This window comes from Lissotriton helveticus, chromosome 5_1 (genome assembly GCF_964261635.1).
Source record: "Lissotriton helveticus chromosome 5_1, aLisHel1.1, whole genome shotgun sequence".
NCBI classification, from domain to species: Eukaryota; Metazoa; Chordata; class Amphibia; order Caudata; family Salamandridae; genus Lissotriton; species Lissotriton helveticus.
The window spans coordinates 629,468,984-629,489,434 of record NC_136065.1 but is presented as its reverse complement, the minus strand read 5'-3'; the positions used below and the strand labels follow the sequence as shown (position 1 = coordinate 629,489,434).

The 20,451-nt window shown below is 45.6% G+C and overlaps 1 protein-coding gene across 1 annotated transcript in view; it reads right to left on the bottom strand.

Annotated features, from left to right (window-relative positions):
• Positions 1–19,750, bottom strand: part of LOC144754794 (ATP-dependent RNA helicase DDX19B) — a 152,164-nt gene extending 132,414 nt beyond the window's left edge. The window contains exon 1 of the mRNA XM_078643008.1: positions 19,539–19,750. Within this exon, the coding sequence (XP_078499134.1) occupies positions 19,539–19,592 (54 nt within the window). The 5' untranslated portion in view covers positions 19,593–19,750. The remainder of the gene's footprint in view (positions 1–19,538) is intronic.
• Positions 19,751–20,451: the final 701 nt, after the last annotated feature.

The window sequence follows — 20,451 nt, the reverse complement described above, 5'->3', positions numbered from 1 at the left end:
ATGGAGCAGATCACAGAACGGCAAGTCCTATGAAAATATTCTTGCATAGCTGCATTGAAAGAGTAGCTATGTTCTAAAGTCAATTTTGTGAGACAGACTTGATTTACTGTTAAAGCTAAAACAAGAGAATACGACAGAAACTAGATCTCTACTCATCATCACTTTCGGGATGACGTTTGCCAAGGTCCTGGAAGAAACTGAGCATTAGACAAGACCCGAGAATGGGAGGAAACTGCTAAATTTAACTAAAGTCTTCCACAAAGTATTAGGTGATGGGATAACGAAATAAAATGCAGCATATGAACAAAGTAAATCCTTCATGAAGTTATATGGGCACAGGAGTGACTGTCTCCTCAATGAGGCTGCTGAGGTACATGGAAGATGGAGACAGAGTGGGAAGATGGAGACAGAGTGGCACAAAGACCGATTATGTCCTGAAACGGGAGGGGGTGGGGGGGTGGAAGAGTGCATGGAGAAACTCAGCCTTACAGAAGTTGGAAAAAGGTCGCAAAACAAACATTAGCAAAGCCAGAACGGCTCGACTTTGGTACATATTAGCCTCGCCAATGTTTTTGGGTCTCGCCAGTGCATGCGCTGTCTGGTGAGACTTTTAGTAAGGGGGCTTCAAAAAGCGGATTGTGCGCTTTTTGTGTGGCCTAAAGCGTGCGGTTAGTGCACAGGCACCATCTGGATTTCCGCTCTCATCATGGCTCATTAAGCGCATGGCTCGCGGGCACCCTTACAACACGCGCACATCACACACCACTCGCCAGACGTGTCTCCTTATTTTGAATGCTTCCTGGACATTTTAAACATGCACACAAAGCTACCCAACAAACTACTGCGCTTGCCAAACTTCTTCGCACACTAAGCAGACAGTAGATTAACGGCTTCTTTTTCTGGTTCTTCTTTTACTGTGACAAGAACGCATGTGGCATGTGCTTTAAAATATCCGCATTGCTTTAAAATATCAGCATTAGTAAATGTGCTTTAAAATATCCGCATTGCTTTAAAATATCAGCATTAGTTATTCACTTGTGCCCTGCTTTTTTTTTTTTTTATTAACCATTCACTCTGTGGTTTGCGCACTCTGTTAATTATTTATTTATTTATTCCAATTATCCCACCGGGCAAGGTAACATTAGCTGTGTGCTTCAAAATATCAGCATTAGTTATTCCCTCGTGCACATTTGGAGGGAGTTCTTTACCACTGTAACCAGCAAAGACAGGGCACCTCAGCATCACTCTCAGCATCACTCTCAGCATCACTCTCAGCATCACTCTCAGCATCACTCTCAGCATCACTCTCAGCATCACATCAGTATCACTCTCAGCATCACTCTCAGCATCACTCTCAGCATCACTCTCAGCATCACTCAGGGCCACCACATCAGTATCACTCAGGGCCACCACATCAGTATCACTCAGGGCCACCACATCAGTATCAGTCAGTATCGCCTTTGCACTAGTACACCACCACATCATCATCACTCAGTAAGAACATAGTATCATTCAGCATGACCTCAGCATAGTCTCCGCACCAGTCACCACCACCACCTACTAGCTCAGCATCACTCAGCTCCACCTCAGCCTGCTCTCGGAATCTGGCATCTGTCGATACTCCCTTAGCGTCTGGCCGCTGCTAGTGTTATAATACAGGTACTAGTTCCCAACCTTCAACCTCCGATTGTTTATACCACCTCAAAAAAAGCTTTAACAAACAACCATTGGAATAGGCAGAAACAAATTTGCAAGAACAAAAGAAAACGGAGGACATTTTTTATTGCAAATACTTTTTTAGGTCGAGCAGACGTACTCTCAATGCGTGAGCATTGAGAGAGTCTGCTTCAGACCTAATGTTGCCCGTTATTGGGAGAGTGGACACCAATCTGACACGAGCGTTTCCTTCGCGGTTTTCACCGCGGGAGCGCGCGTCTCACCCGCGCATGCGCAGAGTAACTCAGCATTTTTTTTATTTTTTTTATTTTTTTTTTTTATTTCCCAGCCCCAAACCGAATCAGGTATCAGAGCGCTTCACATATAGGCAGCCCCCACCCCCCACCCCCCACCCCTCTGCATGCGCACACACAGGCGAGCGCATGCACACGCAGGCACACGGCAGACACTCGCTCACACACACCCCCCTCCCCCACAGTCACACACACGCACTCCAGACACATACACACGCGCGTGACCCCCATCCCCACCACTTACCGGGCTCTTTCGGCGTGTTCAGTGTCTCATCGCTCCACTTCTTCCTCGGCGGCGGCGGCTGTGGCGGCAGGCGGGACTTCCTGCTGGATTGCAGGCCCCGCCCCCGTCTCAGGCAAAAGTGCCTGACTTCCGTTGTTTTTAAACTGTGGCTCTCTATAACGGAAGGATAAACCCTGTGCCATATAGCATGCGCGTGAATGGACACTCACTGATCAACAGCACATGCGCTTTGATTGCAGTGTCAGATGTCTATCTGCGCAGTGCAACGAAATCCGACTACTTGCTTACAGGATCTCAGTTATGAAGTGACAGGTTGTGATCATGCAACGGATAATTCTAGTGAAACGTATCCCAGCTCCCTGTGTGTATTCGAGCAAATGGATCACACTGGCATAAATCTGCTAAACATTAGTCAACGACGTTCCAGTTGCACAACCATCATTCCTATGCTTATACTATGCCAGACAAGAAAAGTGACAGGCGGGTGGACAAAACGACAAGAATCGGTGGGCTTCATGATGTGTACGCAGGCATGCTAGGGGGTCTGTGGGGTACACAAGTTCATGAGGGGATTTTTGCTGAATGGGGCAGTCACGATGAAGTACCAGTGAACGGAGTTTGGTACCCTGCGCCCTTCCGGGTGTTTCCAGTACAGGCGATTATAGCAATGAGGATCATGCAGTCTTAGAGCCGGGGGCATCCTCCATAAGGCAACAACTTAGTTGGGGAGAAAATGTTTTCAGAACTGGGAAACTTCAGGGATCTTATACAAGAATTAGGTTTCAAACCGGGGGTTCAACTTTTATAGCGATGTTACCCTCAACTTAGCAGTAGAGTGTATCACAGTTGTTTTGATGTACTGCTATAATATCTACAGTGCGCCATTGAATGTATCATTCTTTCAAAAGGCTTTTGTATTTAATAAAGCGCGGACATGCTAAACAAAAGTATTTTTTTTGCGGGATGGGAACAGCATTTTTATACAACTTAGTTGGGGAGAAAATGTTTTCAGAATTGGGAAACTTCAGGGATCTTATACAAGAATTAGGTTTCAAACCGGGGGTTCAACTTTTATAGCGATGTTACCCTCAACTTAGCAGTAGAGTGTATCACAGTTGTTTTGATGTACTGCTATAATATCTACAGTGCGCCATTGAATGTATCATTCTTTCAAAAGGCTTTTGTATTTAATAAAGCGCGGACATGCTAAACAAAAGTATTTTTTTAGCGGGATGGCAATAGCATTTTTATAATTTTGCAGTGCGTGATTGAAGGTGTCATTCTCTCAAAAGGCGTTTGCCATTCACCCCTTTCCTGCCCATTCACCACCCTCCTGCCCATTCACCACCCTCCTGCCAAGTCACCCCTCTCCCCCATTCACCACCGTCCTGCCAAGTCACCCCTCTCCCCCATTCACCCCTCTCATCCCCATTCACCCCTCTCCTGCCCATTTCAGTGCTCATGTCCATTAACCGTTCTCCTGCCCATTCACCGCTCTCCTGCCCATTCACCGCTCTCCTGCCCATTCACCGCTCTCCTGCCCATTCACCGCTCTCCTGCCCAACCACCGCTCTCCTGCCCAACCACCGCTCTCCTGCCCAACCACCGCTCTCCTGCCCAACCACCCCTCTCCTGCCCAACACCCCTCCCCTGCCCAACACCCCTCCCCTGCCCAGTCACCCCTCCCCTGCCCAGTCACCCCTCTCCTGCCCAGTCACCCCTCTCCTGCCCAGTCACCCCTCTCCTGCCCAGTCACCCCTCTCCTGCCCAGTCACCCCTCTCCTGCCCAGTCACCCCTCTCCTGCCCAGTCACCCCTCTCCTGCCCAGTCACCCCTCTCCTGCCCAGTCACCCCTCTCCTGCCCAGTCACCCCTCTCCTGCCCAGTCACCCCTCTCCTGCCCAGTCACCCCTCTCCTGCCCAGTCACCCCTCTCCTGCCCAACACCCCTCTCCTGCCCAACACCCCTCTCCTGCCCAATACCCCTCCCCTGCCCATTCACCCCTCTCATCCCCATTCACCCCTCTCATCCCCATTCACCCCTCTCCTGCCCATTTCAGTGCTCATGTCCATTAACCGCTCTCCTGCCCATTCGCCGCTCTCCTGCCCATTCGCCGCTCTCCTGCCCATTCGCCGCTCTCCTGCCCATTCGCCGCTCTCCTGCCCATTCGCCGCTCTCCTGCCCATTCGCCGCTCTCCTGCCCATTCGCCGCTCTCCTGCCCATTCGCCGCTCTCCTGCCCATTCGCCGCTCTCCTGCCCATTCGCCGCTCTCCTGCCCATTCGCCGCTCTCCTGCCCATTCGCCGCTCTCCTGCACAACCACCCCTCTCCTGCCCAACACCCCTCTCCTGCCCAACACCCCTCCCCTGCCCAGTCACCCCTCTCCTGCCCAGTCACCCCTCTCCTGCCCAGTCACCCCTCTCCTGCCCAGTCACCCCTCTCCTGCCCAACACCCCTCTCCTGCCCAACAACAACTGGTTCAAATATGTTCTCTCAATGTTTCAAGGTTTATTACAAATGTCACAAAAAGATGTTATTTTACTTCTGTTCTTGGATTTTCGTCACAATAAAATACAATGAACTTAATCTTCAAAAAAGTTATTTACAAAAGCTATTGCCATTATAAATTAAAATAACTTTTATTTAAGTATTAATGATTAAAAAAATGAAAAGCCATTGTTATTTGTAATAACAATACATCAAAGTCACGTAAATGCAACACATATTGCATTACAAATGCTATAGGTGTCACATTTGCGAAAGTTAAAACTATTGGCATTATAAATATCAAAGCTATTAATTTGGCTATTTTCAAAACCAACACATAAATAAAAAAATTGTCATTTACAATACCAATAGCTCAAACTTTCCTAATGCGAGACCTATTGCATTGCAAATGCTTGTTTTAATGTGCCCGTTCAGTTGCACATAATGCCTTCTTGGTCATATATAAAAAGGCAACAAAAATGCTTCTGATGCTTTTTTATTAAAACTTTTCAGCATGCTGCACAGCAGCCACACTTCTATATAGCACAGCTTAAAGACATTGTCAAAGTCAATACCTCTGGCTAAACACTTATAAGGCCCCAAAGGCGAGACCTATGGGCTATGCCAATGCTTGTTTAGCAATAGTATACAGCATAGCCGATGCTGTGCAGCATGGCAAAAGAAAAAAAAAATGCAGTGAAAGTCATGTACATGCATCACCATGCTTGCGCATGCGTGCAAAATGATAAAGGTGCCAATTTTTTATTTACCAATATGAGAAGGATTGATAAAAAAAATATATGACAGGAGCGTAAAATCAAACTGTTTTTACTTTCAAATCTTTCAAAAGAGGAGCCGGTCGGTTACAGGATGGGGGAAGCAACACAAGAGAACACAAGGCCAAGGGAGAAGCACATATGTGAGAGATGCACACGGACATGAAAAGAATACAGAGTGGGGCAGAAATGTACATGGGCAAGAAAGAGGAACACGGAGAGCTGTGACAGAGAATCACGAGCGCAGGTGGTGTTGGAAAAGAACATGGTCAAGAGAAGCACAAAGACAAAAGAGAGAACCTCTAGCACAAGAGTGGGAAGAGAAGCACACAGGCAAGAGAAAAAAACGCAGCAGGTGTCAGAGAAGCAAATGGGCAAGAGACGAATAGGGAGAGCTGGGTCCAAAAAGCGCACAAACTCCGTGGGTGGTTTAGAAGCACATGGTTAAGAGAGCAATACAAGCACTGGTGAGGAATACAGACGAGAGAGAGCAACACAGCTAGCAAGGTTGTTAGAAATGCACATGGTCGAGAAGAAAAGAGTGAGGAGGCAGAATATCACAAGGGCGAGAGTGCACATCAAAGCAGAAGAGCACACAGGCAAGTAAGAGTGACAAGTGCGGGTGGGGGAAAAGCACACGCACAAGAGAGAAATGTTGAGCATGCAGGGGAGCACACGGCGAGAGAGGATTACGGAACACAGAGGGGAGAGAAGCACTCTATCAAGACAACAGGAAAACACATGCACTCACATTGAGTGCTTAAACTACAAAAATAAAAAGTTTCCCAAACGTCAGAATTGGAAGCATAAAAGACAGCAAATCAGAGAGACAGTGAAGAGGCTATGTTCCTGGGGAGGGACAAACAATATTGTAAAGCTGCAACATGGAAACCCTTTGAACAAGAAGAAGGAAAATAAATGACAATAAAGCCAACCATTGGACAGGATATAAGCCCATGTAAGCTCCCAGCAAGCCCACAATAGGTCTTTTGCAACCAGACAGTAGCGCTGTCAAAAAGGCTCCACTTAAAAAGTACCAAGTGATAGAGCACTGAGGGACATGGTGTCACAATGAACCCTAACCCAAGTCGGGGAATGAACCCTAACCCAAGTCGGGGAAGCCAGTGGCACAGGGACAAATTGAGCCATTAATGGGGTAGAAAACCAGCAGATGGGTGGCATAGAGTAACTACAACCAGGATGTTGGCAGAGAACTAGGCATACACAGCCAAAGTGCCCCCATATGGTGTATCAAGCTTGATGTTCAAGGGTAGACTGCACATACAAGAGAATGTAAAGCAGTCATCTTAAAGAAGTGGGCATCAGAGACATGGCCTAGCCACAACAAACTGACATAGGGATCTCCAAGTAGGCAGGGAACTGTAGAAACCACCTTATGTCATTCCACAAGAGTCACTGACTAGCATTTGCCAATCTGCTTGGCAAATAAGATTAGAAGACTGATGCTCTTGTTATCGGCACTTGGGATAAAATACCAAAAGCGGAGAGAATTTGCAAAATTTGTTGTCTACAAGTTAAAGATGTTAATCATGTGCCATTTGTGTGTCCAGAGTTGCAAAAGACTAGGTGTATTTTCTCAAGACCTTCATACATCAAATGTATTATTCATTCTGCCCATGAGGCCAGTTTATTTGTCTTGTCCCCACCAAATGAAATGGTTCGTAATAGAATTTACCGATTTTTTTTTAACTTTCTTGGCTGTTTATTAGGTAATTTTAATGTTATTTCTTATGTTGTATTATTTAGATTTTTTTTTTTAGCTGGATATGCGTTCTAATATTTTTTTTCTTGTTATTTAGGAATGCTTTGTTCTGTTTTACTCCTTGTATGCTCTGTGGTTTATCATTTGCTGGAGTCCTGTGCAGCAGCAGCAGACACCGGGGACAGCCAGTGGCACACGGGTACTCCATCCTCCAGTGCACCTCGCGGCAGGAGCCAAAGATGCTGTGTTTTCGTGCCAGGAGGCACCTTAAAATCCCTTTAGGGCTGCTGCGGCGTGAGCGGGCGAAGCCCAGGCCAAGGACGGGCCCGTCTGCGACTGATCGTGGCTGGGCTAATCCCCTTGGCTACACACTTTGGGGTAGCGCTAAAAGCCCGCTTCATCATTCTCACCATTTCCATCGCCGAGTGCTGATCACAGGGGTTGTTGCATGCCCTATGGACCTAGCCTTGGACCACGCAGTGAGTAGTATTGTTGTTGGCCAAATACTTGAGAAGTTGGTGTGGTACTTTAATATATTTTACAACTTTGCTGCCTTCCTTGTGTCTCTTGGGTTTTGGCAGGAAAATGGGGAAAAAGGCTCAGTCTACGACCGCCACGGTCCGCCTTTTCGCACCATTGCAATTAACAAGGAGATAGTTCGAGTAGAGAGGCGGCTCTCATTAGACATGGGGGGGGGGGTAAGCCCGCCATCTACTTTGCAAAAGTCTCAAAGGGACCAGTCGCAGCTGATCCACTCCCCAGCGCTAATCCGGATACCATCGAAGGCACCATCAACCGGGAAGCCTGCCCTGGGGCCTGAGTCTCCCCCTATATCCCCATTATCATTATCACTACTGCCAATTGCATCTCATGACCCAGTAATCGCCCTCACTCCAAAACGGAAACTGAGGGCAAAGAAGCCTATGGTAGCGGGTCTGGATACAGGCCAGGGACAGGCGACGGTTGCTAATGGGCTGCTTGTGGAGGAGCTGTAGTCCCGCCTGGCCCCAGTCTTAAATGACATCACAGAAACTTTTACAGACATTTTATCCCCACTACTGAACAGACTGGACAAATTGGAGGTAGCAACAAAGAACTTGTCAATCAAAATGGATTCTCGTGTCACTGGTAGAAAAACATTTATCCTGTTATCCGCCAGAGCGCATCCCGCCTACTGATATTACGTCCCTTGCTACCCCCTTGTGCAACAGCGATGTTCCACACGTTAATGCTCGCCCAAAGTCCAAGGGAGTTACGGTTCAACCTACAAAGTCACGGTCTGGTGGTTCTAGGAGTTTGGGAGATAGCGCATTTTGCGCTGTGCGGACCCACCAGAACCCAGGTCCTGAAGACACCCCCTATATAGGGATGCAACTGTCTGGGCTCTGCCAGCCTACTGTGATTGATCTCCCACCAGCATGTGCTCCCTGCTCTGTGGTTTTGTCATGAATACCCAGCCTACCTGCTCACAAAGAGGAATCCACGGCCCAACTAATTAACTAAGTCTCTCACTGGTTGTACCAGCATTCCGGGTATTCCTTCAGGGTCCATAAGAACATTTTGATGGCAAGTAGGGAGGGATGGATAGGTCCATCCAGGAAATGCTTTGAGGGAGACGGTATTATAATTTTGGTACAGTACCCAGAGTTAGCATGTAGAATCCTGTTTGGTGCTTCTAAATCTGTTCCCCTATCCTCCTGCATTAAATTGCTCCCATTGGGCTTTTGTTATAGCCCTCCAGTGAGTAGTCCGGGGGGGTTGACTGCAAGGGGTGGGTCAGGCGAGGGAGGCCCGGGACGGTTGTTGCCCCTTGCTAATACTTTTGACACCCCTTGCTGACTTGAATGAGCTGGATTGACTGCAGGGGGGGGGGATCAGGAGTTGTGCATCTGTCTCCCTCGCCAGAGCCAATCCTCGAGACAGAGGGTTGGGGGAGGTTTGCTGTCTATTAACAAGTAGTCCAAAGGAGGTCTTGGTTGCCCTGTCACCCCATGTGCTCCCTGAGATTAGCCATAAGACCCAAGCGAGGCCTGAGTCACCATCTTTCACATCACTCCCACCAGCCATTGTTAACCACACTACTGACAGAGATTTCAATCTCATATCCTGGAACGTGGCTGGGTTATCGTCTAAGTTTGTTGATGACAGTTGGTTATTGTATATCAGGTCTTATAAAATTATACGTTTACAGGAGACCAAAAATTCTTTTTGGATGGGTATAAGACCATTTTTGGTCCCGCGGCACACTCCACAATGGGTCGAGCCACTGGAGGTCTGATTATATTTGTGGCTTAGAATTCTGTAAAGATCTAAAGATCATGAAATGGGATTATAAGGCATTCTTTTTTGTTTAAATATTTTTATTTTTCCCCTTTTTCTTGTTAACTTGCACATTAGATTACAAAACAAAACAAAACTGAACATTTTTTCATTTTACAGAGTATCACTGGTTTGACGCTTTTCAAATCATAAACCAAAATACATTTATAACACCAAATCATATAGCAGAAGAACCTAACCTTAAATCTCCATCACTTACTATACCATCCTCCCTTTCCATATGTTTATTGGTTCCCAAATTTTCAACCCCAATCTCCTTCCCCTCTTCCCCTTCCGAGCATATATAGCTCTCTCAAGATTATAGCTAGCTAGCAGATTTGATAGCCATACCTGTAAGTCAGGGGGTACCTTGTCCAACCATACTCTTGCAATTATTAATCTCAGTACTGCCATTGCCACAAACATGAATTCCTTATGAACCAATCCAACTTGATTATCTACTCCAAACAGAATCATCCTAGGCGTTAGTTTAATTCTTATATCAAGAGTGTTATTAATAAAATCTTCTATACTTTGGATCAAGGTATATAACTGAGGGCAAGTAGCAAACATATGGATAATGTCGGCAGCTACTGCATTACACCGTGGACAAGTAACTCCAGTGGACCCTCCCCACTTAGCTAGCCTTGCTGGGGTGTAATACAGCGAGTATAGCGTCTTATAATGTTGCGATTGCAAGGGTCCAGAGCGCAGGATGGTACATCCCAAGTTTAAAGAATCTTGAAAGCTTCCTGCATCCTCTCCCAACTTTCCGACCCACTTAGTGCTAACTTTCTCCAGATCATCTAACTTCCCTTTGGTTAGTATTGCATAGAAAGATCTAATTGTGCAATCCCCTCCTGCTTTTATCTTTTCCAAAAGTTCATTTTTATTAAACCCCTCCCTGCCGCCTTGCTTGTGCAATAAAAAACTCCGTACCTGCAGGTATTTGAAGAAGTCCTTTCTCTCAATCCCATATTTAGCACAAAGATCTATGAACTGGATTACCCCATCCCCATCTATTATATCCCCAATCTGTTCTATCCCTTTCTGCATCCATCCCAACATTGTTGAGTCACCAAAAATTTCCATCGGAAAGGAACAGTTTTTGTAAAGCCTTACATACCTATTATATCTGCCCATTCCCATTCTCTTAAGAAATGTATTCCATATTCTAGTTGCTGCCATCATGGTCTTAAACCTTGTTCTTTTATAATATCCAAATTCTACTCTATTTAACAAATTATTTTCTGCCTCCGCCCCCAATATAATGGCATACACTTCCGTAGACAATGTCCCAACCCTTGCACCACTTCCTCCACCCCCAATTATTCCCTGCATGTATTGTAATGCAGCAGCCATCTGATACATCCGAAAGTCAGGGGCTCCCCATCCCCCTCTCTCTCTGGGTAGAGTCATGTACCTATACGCTCTACGGGTCTTTCCATGTGCCCAGATAAATCTGTTCAGAGTCCTTTCTATTAAATTAAACCATCTGGCTTCGAAAATTAAAGGAATAGTGCGGAAAAAATATAAAAATTTTGGTAAAATTAACATTTTGACAACATTTGTGCATCCCATAAGGGAAAGGTGCAGGTTATTCATTCTTTCAAGGTCTTTCTTAACTTTGCCTATTAGGGGATCCAAATTTAACTCTACAACTCTTTCCAAATTTGCGGTTAGTGCTACTCCTAAATATACTGCTGAATCAACCACCCTAGTATCCACACACGGTGTATGTCTATTTTTAATAATCTGGGTCTTAGTTCTATTTAAGCTGTACCCTGATAGTTTCCCAAATTTCTGAGCCTCTAACTCTATCTCCTTTATAGCTAGAGTAGGGTTCGGAGTTAAAATTGCCACGTCATCTGCGTAGGCTAAGGACTTCACCACATTTTCATTTCTTTTCATTGGAGGTATCCTTGCATTCTCCTCCAACCTACGTAGCAGGGGTTCCAGATATAGTGCGAACAATAGGGGAGAGGAAGGGCATCCCTGTCTGGTCCCCCTGGCTATTTTTACTACATCTGAAAGCCCCCCATTCACCCTTATCCTCGCTGCCGGATTCTTATACAGTACCTGGATCGCTTTTATAAAGGATTCACCCAACCCACACCATCTCATTACACACCAAAGGTATTTCCAGTCCACCCTATCGAATGCCTTCTCGGCATCGAGAAAAAGTGCTGCTACAGGATCTCCTAGTATTTCTGCGTGGTCGAATACTGTAATTACAGTTCTTACATGTTGCGTAGTCCCTTTCCCAGGTATGAAGCCATGCTGGATAGGGGTCACTAACTGCTCAATCACTCCTGCAAGTCTCTTCGCTAGAATCTTAGAATATATCTTAATATCCGAGTTCATTAATGTTATTGGCCTGTATGATCCTGGCGTTTCTGGTGGCTTTCCTTTTTTTTAAATTACTATTATATTAGCCCCCCCCCATGACTCTGGGCTAGTGTCTCCTACCTGCGCTTGTTGCATAATTATACACATGTCTGCTAATAGTTCATTTTTGAAAGTCTGATAAAATTCTAACGGAATTTGGTCTGGCCCTGTTGCTTTACCTTTCGGCAGGCTGTCCAGAGCTTCCTCCACCTCTCCTAACAATATTGGACTGTCCAATATTTCTTTATCCTCTTCTGAGATCGCCGACGGGGATATGTTATCTAAATACTCCTCAATCTCCCCCAAGCTTGGTACCTCTTCTGGAGTATATAAATCTGCATAGAACTTCCTAAATACCTCTCTTACTGCATCTGTCTCCATAACCAAATTTCCCTGTATATCCCGTATTTCCTTTACTCCTGCTTCGGCTGCTCTCTGCCTAGTTCTAACTGCCAGCACCCGCCCTACCTTTTCACTAAGCTCATATGTCTTTTCTTTGTTGGACAGAAACTTATCTACCGCCTGCCTAGCCAGACCTTCCACTGCCTCTGCCTTTAATGCTATTATTTTAACCAGACAATCCTCCAAAGGACTATTATTCCTTATTAACCTACTTAGATTCTCCTCCTCCCTTAATAATTTGTGCTCTACCAGCTCTCTCCTTACCCTTTCTCTTTTTTGTCTACCCAACACAAAGCTCAATGTTTCACCCCTTATTCCTGCTTTAAATGTATCCCAGACTACTCCCACACCTGCCGTCCCCCTATTAATATCCCAAAACCCTTTAATCCATTTTGACATATGCTCCTTATATGCAAGATCCCTTAAAAGTCCCCTCTCAAACGTCCATTGTGCAGTCGATCTTTGTAAGCAATTATTTTCAATGGTAAGTATTACTGGGCTGTGATCTGAAACCACCCTTGGGAGTTTCTCAATCTGTGCCCCCGATAACAAGCTACTAGTTATAAGAAAATAATCCAGCCTAACCAATATTTTATGAGGGGCCGAGAAAAAGGTACTTCCATCAAGATGTGGATGTAATTTTACCCAAGGATCAATCAAAGAATTATTCCTAACCATATCCGCCAGTGCCCTGAACACCTTCCTTTTCCTCCCTCTATAAATTGCATCTATCTGTGTAAATGAGCTCTCTAGATCATGTAAATTGAGATCACCACAACAGATTATGGGTTCAGGCCACTGCGCCAGCTCTGCATCAAGAAACTGAAATACCTCAGGATCATCTTCAGTGGATCCGTAGATGGTGGCTAATGATATTTTCTGTCCCCGAAAGGAAATTTCCGCTATAGCCCACCTTCCCCATTTATCCTCCTTCTTTTTCCCCACTACCATATCTCTGTGTTTGCCCAAAATTGCCACTCCTCTAGTCCTAGTTTCTTGTTTAGAACTGGCCAATACCCTGAACCCAAGTTGTTCCATTAGATACATCTTGCTCGCCTCAATATGGGTTTCCTGCAGACATATCAAGTCCAACCGCAAGGTTTTTAAATATGCAGCTACCTTCATTCTCTTATTCAAATCATTTAGACCGCACACATTAATTGATGCTATCCTACATATCATTGTATTAACAAGTGTATATACCAACTAAAACAGTCAATCTTTATCAGCCTCAAACCAATCTGTATATCTCCTCTATCTCCCACCAACATACCAATGTGCAAAATCATAAGTAACCAACTGTTATTCTTCCCCCCCACACCCCCCTCCCCTGCCGCCCCTGCTCTACTCACCCCTCCCCATCCCCCCCCCTTCACAGGCAAATAGGTCAGCCGACCTATGTGTGCCCGCCTTCTGTTGCGCAAATCGCTTCCCTCTCTCATCCAACTATTTGCTTTTCATGTCACCCACTGATCCCTTTATATCCTATACTCCCCCGGGCACTTATGCTCCTTTTTGTTTCTTCATTTCCTCTAGAAAGATTCCTGCTTTGATTTCTGAGTTAAACATCCAGGTTTTCCCTCTGACAATTACCTTTAATCTAGCAGGGTAGAGTAAATACGCCTCAGAACCAAGAGCCTGAAATGGTGCAATCAGCTGCCTCATCTTCCACCTCCTCTCTACTGTAAAATGACAGAAGTCAGGCCTGGCGAAAAAGATACTATTCTCAAAAGTTCTCCTACTCTCTGGCCTTGCTTTGGCTAGGATCTCTTCCCTAAGCAGAAAATTCCCAACATAGACTAGTATAGCCCTTGGCTGATTTTTTTGCCCACCTCTTCCTGCTCCCCCTACTTCTCCCCCCCTCTTTAATACAAAGGGGAACCTGTGTGCTCTTTGTATTTCTGTTTCCCACTGCCACTGAGACTCTGGGAATGCGCCCCTCAAAAGATTTATCACAAACTGCCTAACGTCCTGCCCCTCAACCCCTTCCTCCACACCCAAAAGGCGGACATTGTTCCTTCTCTGCCGATTCTCAAAATCCTCCATCTTCCAGCGCATATCCTCCGCCATTTTCTCATGCTCAGTCTTAAACGTTTGCCAACTCCCCACGTCGTCCTCAAGCTTCCCTGTCCGCTCCTCCACCTCTGTGACTCTGTCGACCAACTCATCATACAGTTTATTAACCTTCCTTAGGCTATTCTGTATTTTCTTTGATGCCTGCCTTGCTCTGCGGCTTTCTGTTCTTGCTTCGTGTTGCATCTGCCTTAGCGTTGAGAATAAAGTCTGGAAAGGGTCTTGTGGGGGAGGTATATTGCCACTTGTGGTTCTCTCAGCCTTATTAGCATGCATATCTTCCTCCTGGTACACTTGAGAGGTTGCTGAATAATCCCATAGGAGACGTTTCTCTACTTTAGTGTGTTTCCTCTTTTTCATAGTAGACTCTTTACCAGAGGTGCTTATGCCTGACTCTGTGCCTTCATCTTCCTCTGTACTTGATTCTGCCGATGACAGTGACTCAGAGTCTTCGTTTACAGAAAAGAACTCTCCCTCTCCTTCTAGGGATGTACATTCTCCCCCATGGGGCTGTTTAGTTACATTAGTCCCCTCCTCAAGGCTTGTTTTTGTGGAGCTTGCTATACTTTCTCTGCTCCCCCAGGAACCAGTCACTTTACGAGACTCATTAATTTCTTTCTCTACCTGCATTAGTGCGCCAAGCATATCTGCTGTAGTGTCTCCCCTGGCGTTTATGTTCTCTTTTCCAGCTCTCCCAGCTTTGCCACTGACATTCGCCCCTTTACCTCTGTCTTCCGCTGGCATTTCATCCTCAGCGTGAGCTCCTGCATGTTCACCGTCCGTCTGCGGTGTTACAGCCTTCTGTGCCTCTCTCCGCGCTGCCTCGGCCCGTTGCCTAGCAACCACCTTCGCGTCTTCCGTGTTCGAGTCAGTTGCGTCCTCGAGGACGTTTCCAGCAGCAGCAGCAGCAGCATCGGGAGTATCGGCGTCCTGATTTTGGGAGATACTCGGGTTTCCTGCGTCTACAGACTCTGTTGCTGGCTCCAAGGATTTTCCCGCTAACATCTCTGCCACGGTGGGTTGACGCATAACGATGTCCCGAGCCTTTTGCTCGTCTCCCTTCGCCGGCTGTGAAATGCTTTTACCCGCCATGCTAGCTACTTTTCCGATCGCATTCGGTTTCCGCATGTCACTCTTCTTACTTTTTTCCGCTGGTGGAGGAATTAATTTTCTGATCGCTCCTGTACTCCTTGCTGGCAGGGGATCCCCTTTCCCACTACCCGCTCCCCCTGTCTTCATTGCACCCGGAGTATCGGGGGGTTTCCTTGTTCTGTCATTTACTTTTTCTTTTTCTGTATTGGCCATACGTGTAGGTGGTTTAGGAGCCATATGCCAGTGCGTTTTACCAAAGTGCAACAGTCCTTTCTTCAGCAATCTCCAAACCTGCCCAATCCGTAGCAGTTCCTTCTTGAGTAATAACCTTTCAAACCAGCAACGCCCGGTCTCCATTAGATCCTTTCTTCATGGGTGGCATAGAATTATCTTCATTCCATTCTTGAGAGAAGGAGAGTGCGACCTCTCAGCACAACAGCCCAGCAGCCATCTTGCCTCTGGGATTATAAGGCATTCTAGGGTATAGAACTGCACAAAGGGAGAGCACTCACCTTTGTGATTATTAACTTTTATAATGCTAAGAAGGGTGAGGGGGGGACACTCACAAATCTTAATGCTTTAAAATGTGTGATCGAAGATCTAAAGGAAGGTTGTGGGCATATGAACTTCATTTTAGTGGCTGACTTCAACTGCCAATTATGTCCACCTCTTGTGCAGAATCAGTTGAATGTTCAGCCATGTTTAATTTCGGAGGATCTTCACATGAAACACACACTGGAAGGGAAGGTTCTAAATAACTTGTTAATGACCCATAATCTGGTGAACTCCCTAGACCTTTGGCATCCCGGACCTCTCTCTCAATTGACACCGTCCTATAAAGGAAGGGGTGTGGCAACCATCATAGATTTTATATTTGTGACAGCACCACGGGGGCGGCCCCTGGATCATTTAACATAGAGGACAGTGTATTCAGCTATCATAACCCATTGATATTGGTTCTGACAGGACTGGGCCCTCCCATTCTAGGTCCCTGTAAGCAGCAGATAGTCCTAACCCCCACTGAGCAGGGCAAGCGCATTAGATGGGCGAGCATAGATGCAAAGGCTTTCAACCGCAGCCTTTTCTCTTCATGCTAGAATGAGATAGTTGCCTGCCTGAATCCTAGCACCCCAAGCGAGGAGATCCTAAGTTCGTTCTCCTCCATTGCCCAGAGAGTCTCTGGTCTTTTAACTAAACAGGCCGTGGGGCGGGCCCAGGTTGTCCCCAAGTGGTTTGAGCACAAGTGCTCGCAGGCCTTAAGGAAGTTAAAAGGGCCTTGAAACAGGTGCTACAGGAGAAAGCTAGAGTCTCTTTGTATCTTCGCCTGTGTAAAGAAGCTACAATAGAGCATAGGCGTCACCTTCAAAAGCAGGCATGCGAGGACCTAGCTAAAGCAAGCGAATTGAGGGATTCTTCCTTATTTTGGAAATGTATTAACAGTCCCTGTTTCACAGAAGCTTCAAACCCGACAGTATGTCACCAGATCAATGGGTGTCCCATTATGAAAAAGTCTACAGTGAAGCCTGCACTAGTGAGAGTAGTGTAGACATCCCTGTGCGTGACGGCTCCCGGATTAGTTTCTCCTTGGAAGAGGTAACCTTAAGCATTTGGCTCCAAACAAGGCCCTAGGCCCTGATCTCTTCCGTGACAACCCAGAGGTCTGGGCTCCCTTACTAACTCAAGTCCTAAAAGCAGCAGCCTCTAAGGGACATTGCCCTCCTGGTCCACCGCCACGATAGTGCCAATTTTTTTAAATAGAGACAAGGATAAGCCGCAATCTTACCGCCCAATTTCCCTATTGATGTCGCAGTTAAGGTCCTGTGCAGGGTACTTCTATCTAGATGGGCCACAGATAACAAGATATTATCGGAAGTCCAATATGGTTTTCGTGAAGGCCTATCAACATCAGATCAGTGTCTTAATTTGTATCTTCTGATTTCCAAGTATACCGTGGCCCAAGCGGGTGCCATGAATTTGGCCATTATGGACCTTACGTCCGCATTCCATCGGGTTAACCGGTCTAAGTTATGGGACATCTTATCCTCACTGGGAGTGGATAGTGGCATCATACATCTACATAAATCACTCCATGCCCATACATTGGCAACAGTTATAGTCTCACATGAGGGAGATTTTACCAAACAATTCACTTGTACACGGGGTTGCGTCAAGGGTGCATCTAAGCTCCTTTTTTATTTTCGGTTTAAATCAATGGCCTCGAAGCGGCACTCCTGGCCCTTCAATCAGACTCCCCTAGAGTAGATAGGAGAGAGTTGCCATGCCTACTCTAGGCGGATGATGCGGTGCTCATGGCCCGCACGGACCGGGGCCTTCAGGTCCTAATAGATGGTTTTGTGGCACTTATGGATGGGCTGGACCGGTCGGTGAATTATACCAAGTTGTATGTATTAGTGGTGGACCCACGGGAAATTCGGTCAAAAAGCTTTAAAGCCAGTATCACACCCTTGGAAAGGTCCCAGCTTTCCCCTATCTGGGAGTGCTATTTGATGAGAAACTGAAGTGTGAAGCCCTCCTAGAAGGGAAGCTGAATGAGCTGAATAAATCCATGGGAGCCATTACTAGTTTTATGAGTAGATTAGGTTCATGGGCCCCGGAGGCTATTTTAAAACTTTATAAGTCCAAAGCTATCTCAAGGAGTAGTATATAGTAGTGAAACCTGGGGGTACGTGTCCCCATTGCAGGTTACAGGTGGTAGAAAATAAATTCCTGCAGCGGATTTTACGAGTCCCCCAAGGCACGCCTGTTCGGACTGTACATGAAGAGCTAGGGCTGGGTTTCCTGGCAGACAAAGTGGCAATTAAACCCCTAGTGTGCTGATAAAGATTTGGACCTCCGTTCATCAGCATTTAAATCGCATGATTGTCTGAAATTGGAGCCTGGTAGTAAAATACCCTGGATACATTATGTAAAAGAGTCTTTTCAGGCTATAGGTAGGCCAGACATTTTCTCTGCACACGACACTTTCAACATGGTGGATGTTAAAATAATAATTTTTTTAACTACGAACCGTGAAAATCTTGAGCTTAACAAACCTTCAGTTAAGGCATATGCAAGTTGAAATCGGTTCCGGGCATTGAACTGTACCTCTTGGCCTTAACTAATGCTCACAACAGATTTTTAATAACGAGTTTTAGATTTAACCAGCTCCATCACATTTTATCATCCCCGGTGGATTTCTTTCCCTCACTAAACATTTTATTGTGTAAATATGTTTCACTCCCCTGAAAAGGTTTTTTACAATCCTTGTTAAAAAGCTTGAAGTTCAGGCATGCCATAGAGGCTCTTTTGCATTTACAGCTGTTACCCAACCCTTTCACACTTTGTGCAGTGCTAAGGTTCTTGCGGGCAGCTTATAAATCTATATTCTCTTGAGTCGATTGATTCTGTGCTGTTGATTTTATCCAACTGTACAGTTTTAAATGTTATTGTATTTTTATGAACTGTATGTTTTTTTATATTAATATTACATGATGTACTGTATCTTTTATGGTTGCCTTGCATCCGAATAAAGGAAATATATATATATTATCATTTGCAAACTTTCTGACTAACGTTCTTCAAAGAAGAGCCTCAAGCACAACTTATTTTCTATATTGCATACAACACTTTACACTGACACTTGTACGAAAACATTGTCACTGTTTGCATTAAATTGCTTTAAAACCACTGACCCTTCTTAATGTCGCATTCATAGACTCCATCACTTGTGTCCAAAATCACTTCTTCCTCCCCTTCCCAGTGCATCAGCCTTCCACCCGCTGCAGTCACACGCCAAAACAACTTTAATCCTTCCCTACACTTTACGTTCCCAATGGCTCCAGATTAGTTGCACCAAATCGCCAGAATATTGAGTCGAAACTGTTCTGGGCTTTAAAAAAGTCCCTGTCGGTAGGGACTTATTAAATGTAGTCACATAACTGGAAACAAGGTAGCTAGCATTCTTCGACAACAACCCACTCAGTCCTCCTGAACCTACAAACTCTTCACTCCCATGACAGCTTCCACCACAACCCCTTAGTTCGCAAGACAGTACTGCTCTCTCACCGTCACCGCTGCCAACTCCTGCTGATCCACCGCCTGAGCCCAGGAGTCCGACATTCTTAACTTGCAAGCTGCAAAGCGTCGGCAATCTTCCGCCGAGCCTGGTATCAGTGCAGTCAGTCGGGCTAGGCAGGGTAAAAGAGCGGCCGGCTCCGGAAGCACTTAGTGGAAGGCAGAACGTGGAGCTAACCGGAAGTTAGTCTCAGAAAGAGAGGACAGGGAAGGAGCGCCACCGGAAGTAAAAGAGAGTGAGAAAACGTAGGTGAAAGCGACGTCGTGATAGGCTCCAGCTCGTGTTGTGGGCAGTAACGAGTCGTGATGTGTGTTTACCGGAGACTGCGAGTTAGGCTTTGGGGTGCCTTCCATGGGGAGGCACATTAGAAAAGGAGCGGAGCTCAGGCTGAAAGTATTTTCATTTTTTTTTTTTAATTTGTATATTGTTAATATTAGGTACATATGACAAAACACAAGAGTAAGGGAAAAGGAACGTATATTAAGGACACTTTTGAACATAATGTGACATCGTCAACATGCATTCTCTTCGGTTATTTGCAGTATTTGATGTGTGTATTCATTTTTGTTAGAGGCAAAACAAGATCCGAACCTCGGAGGGAGCTAATAGGCCAAGCAATGGAGGCGGAGCTATGCATAGAGTCATTTCAAGAAAATAGCAATACATTCTCCATTTTAAACATATTGGTTAAACCCAATATGATTACAACAAAAACGTTTTGGTGGATTTGACATAATTTACAAGCTATTGAATTGTTTTATTAGATTTCACAATGTTTATTAGGCTCCGCAGCTTTAACAGATTTTAATGCAGAGCACTTTATAACAGGTTTTCTCAGTTATTGCAAGACAATAACCATTTATGCTCCAAAAATTCCTTCTGTGAAATGACAATAAGCATATG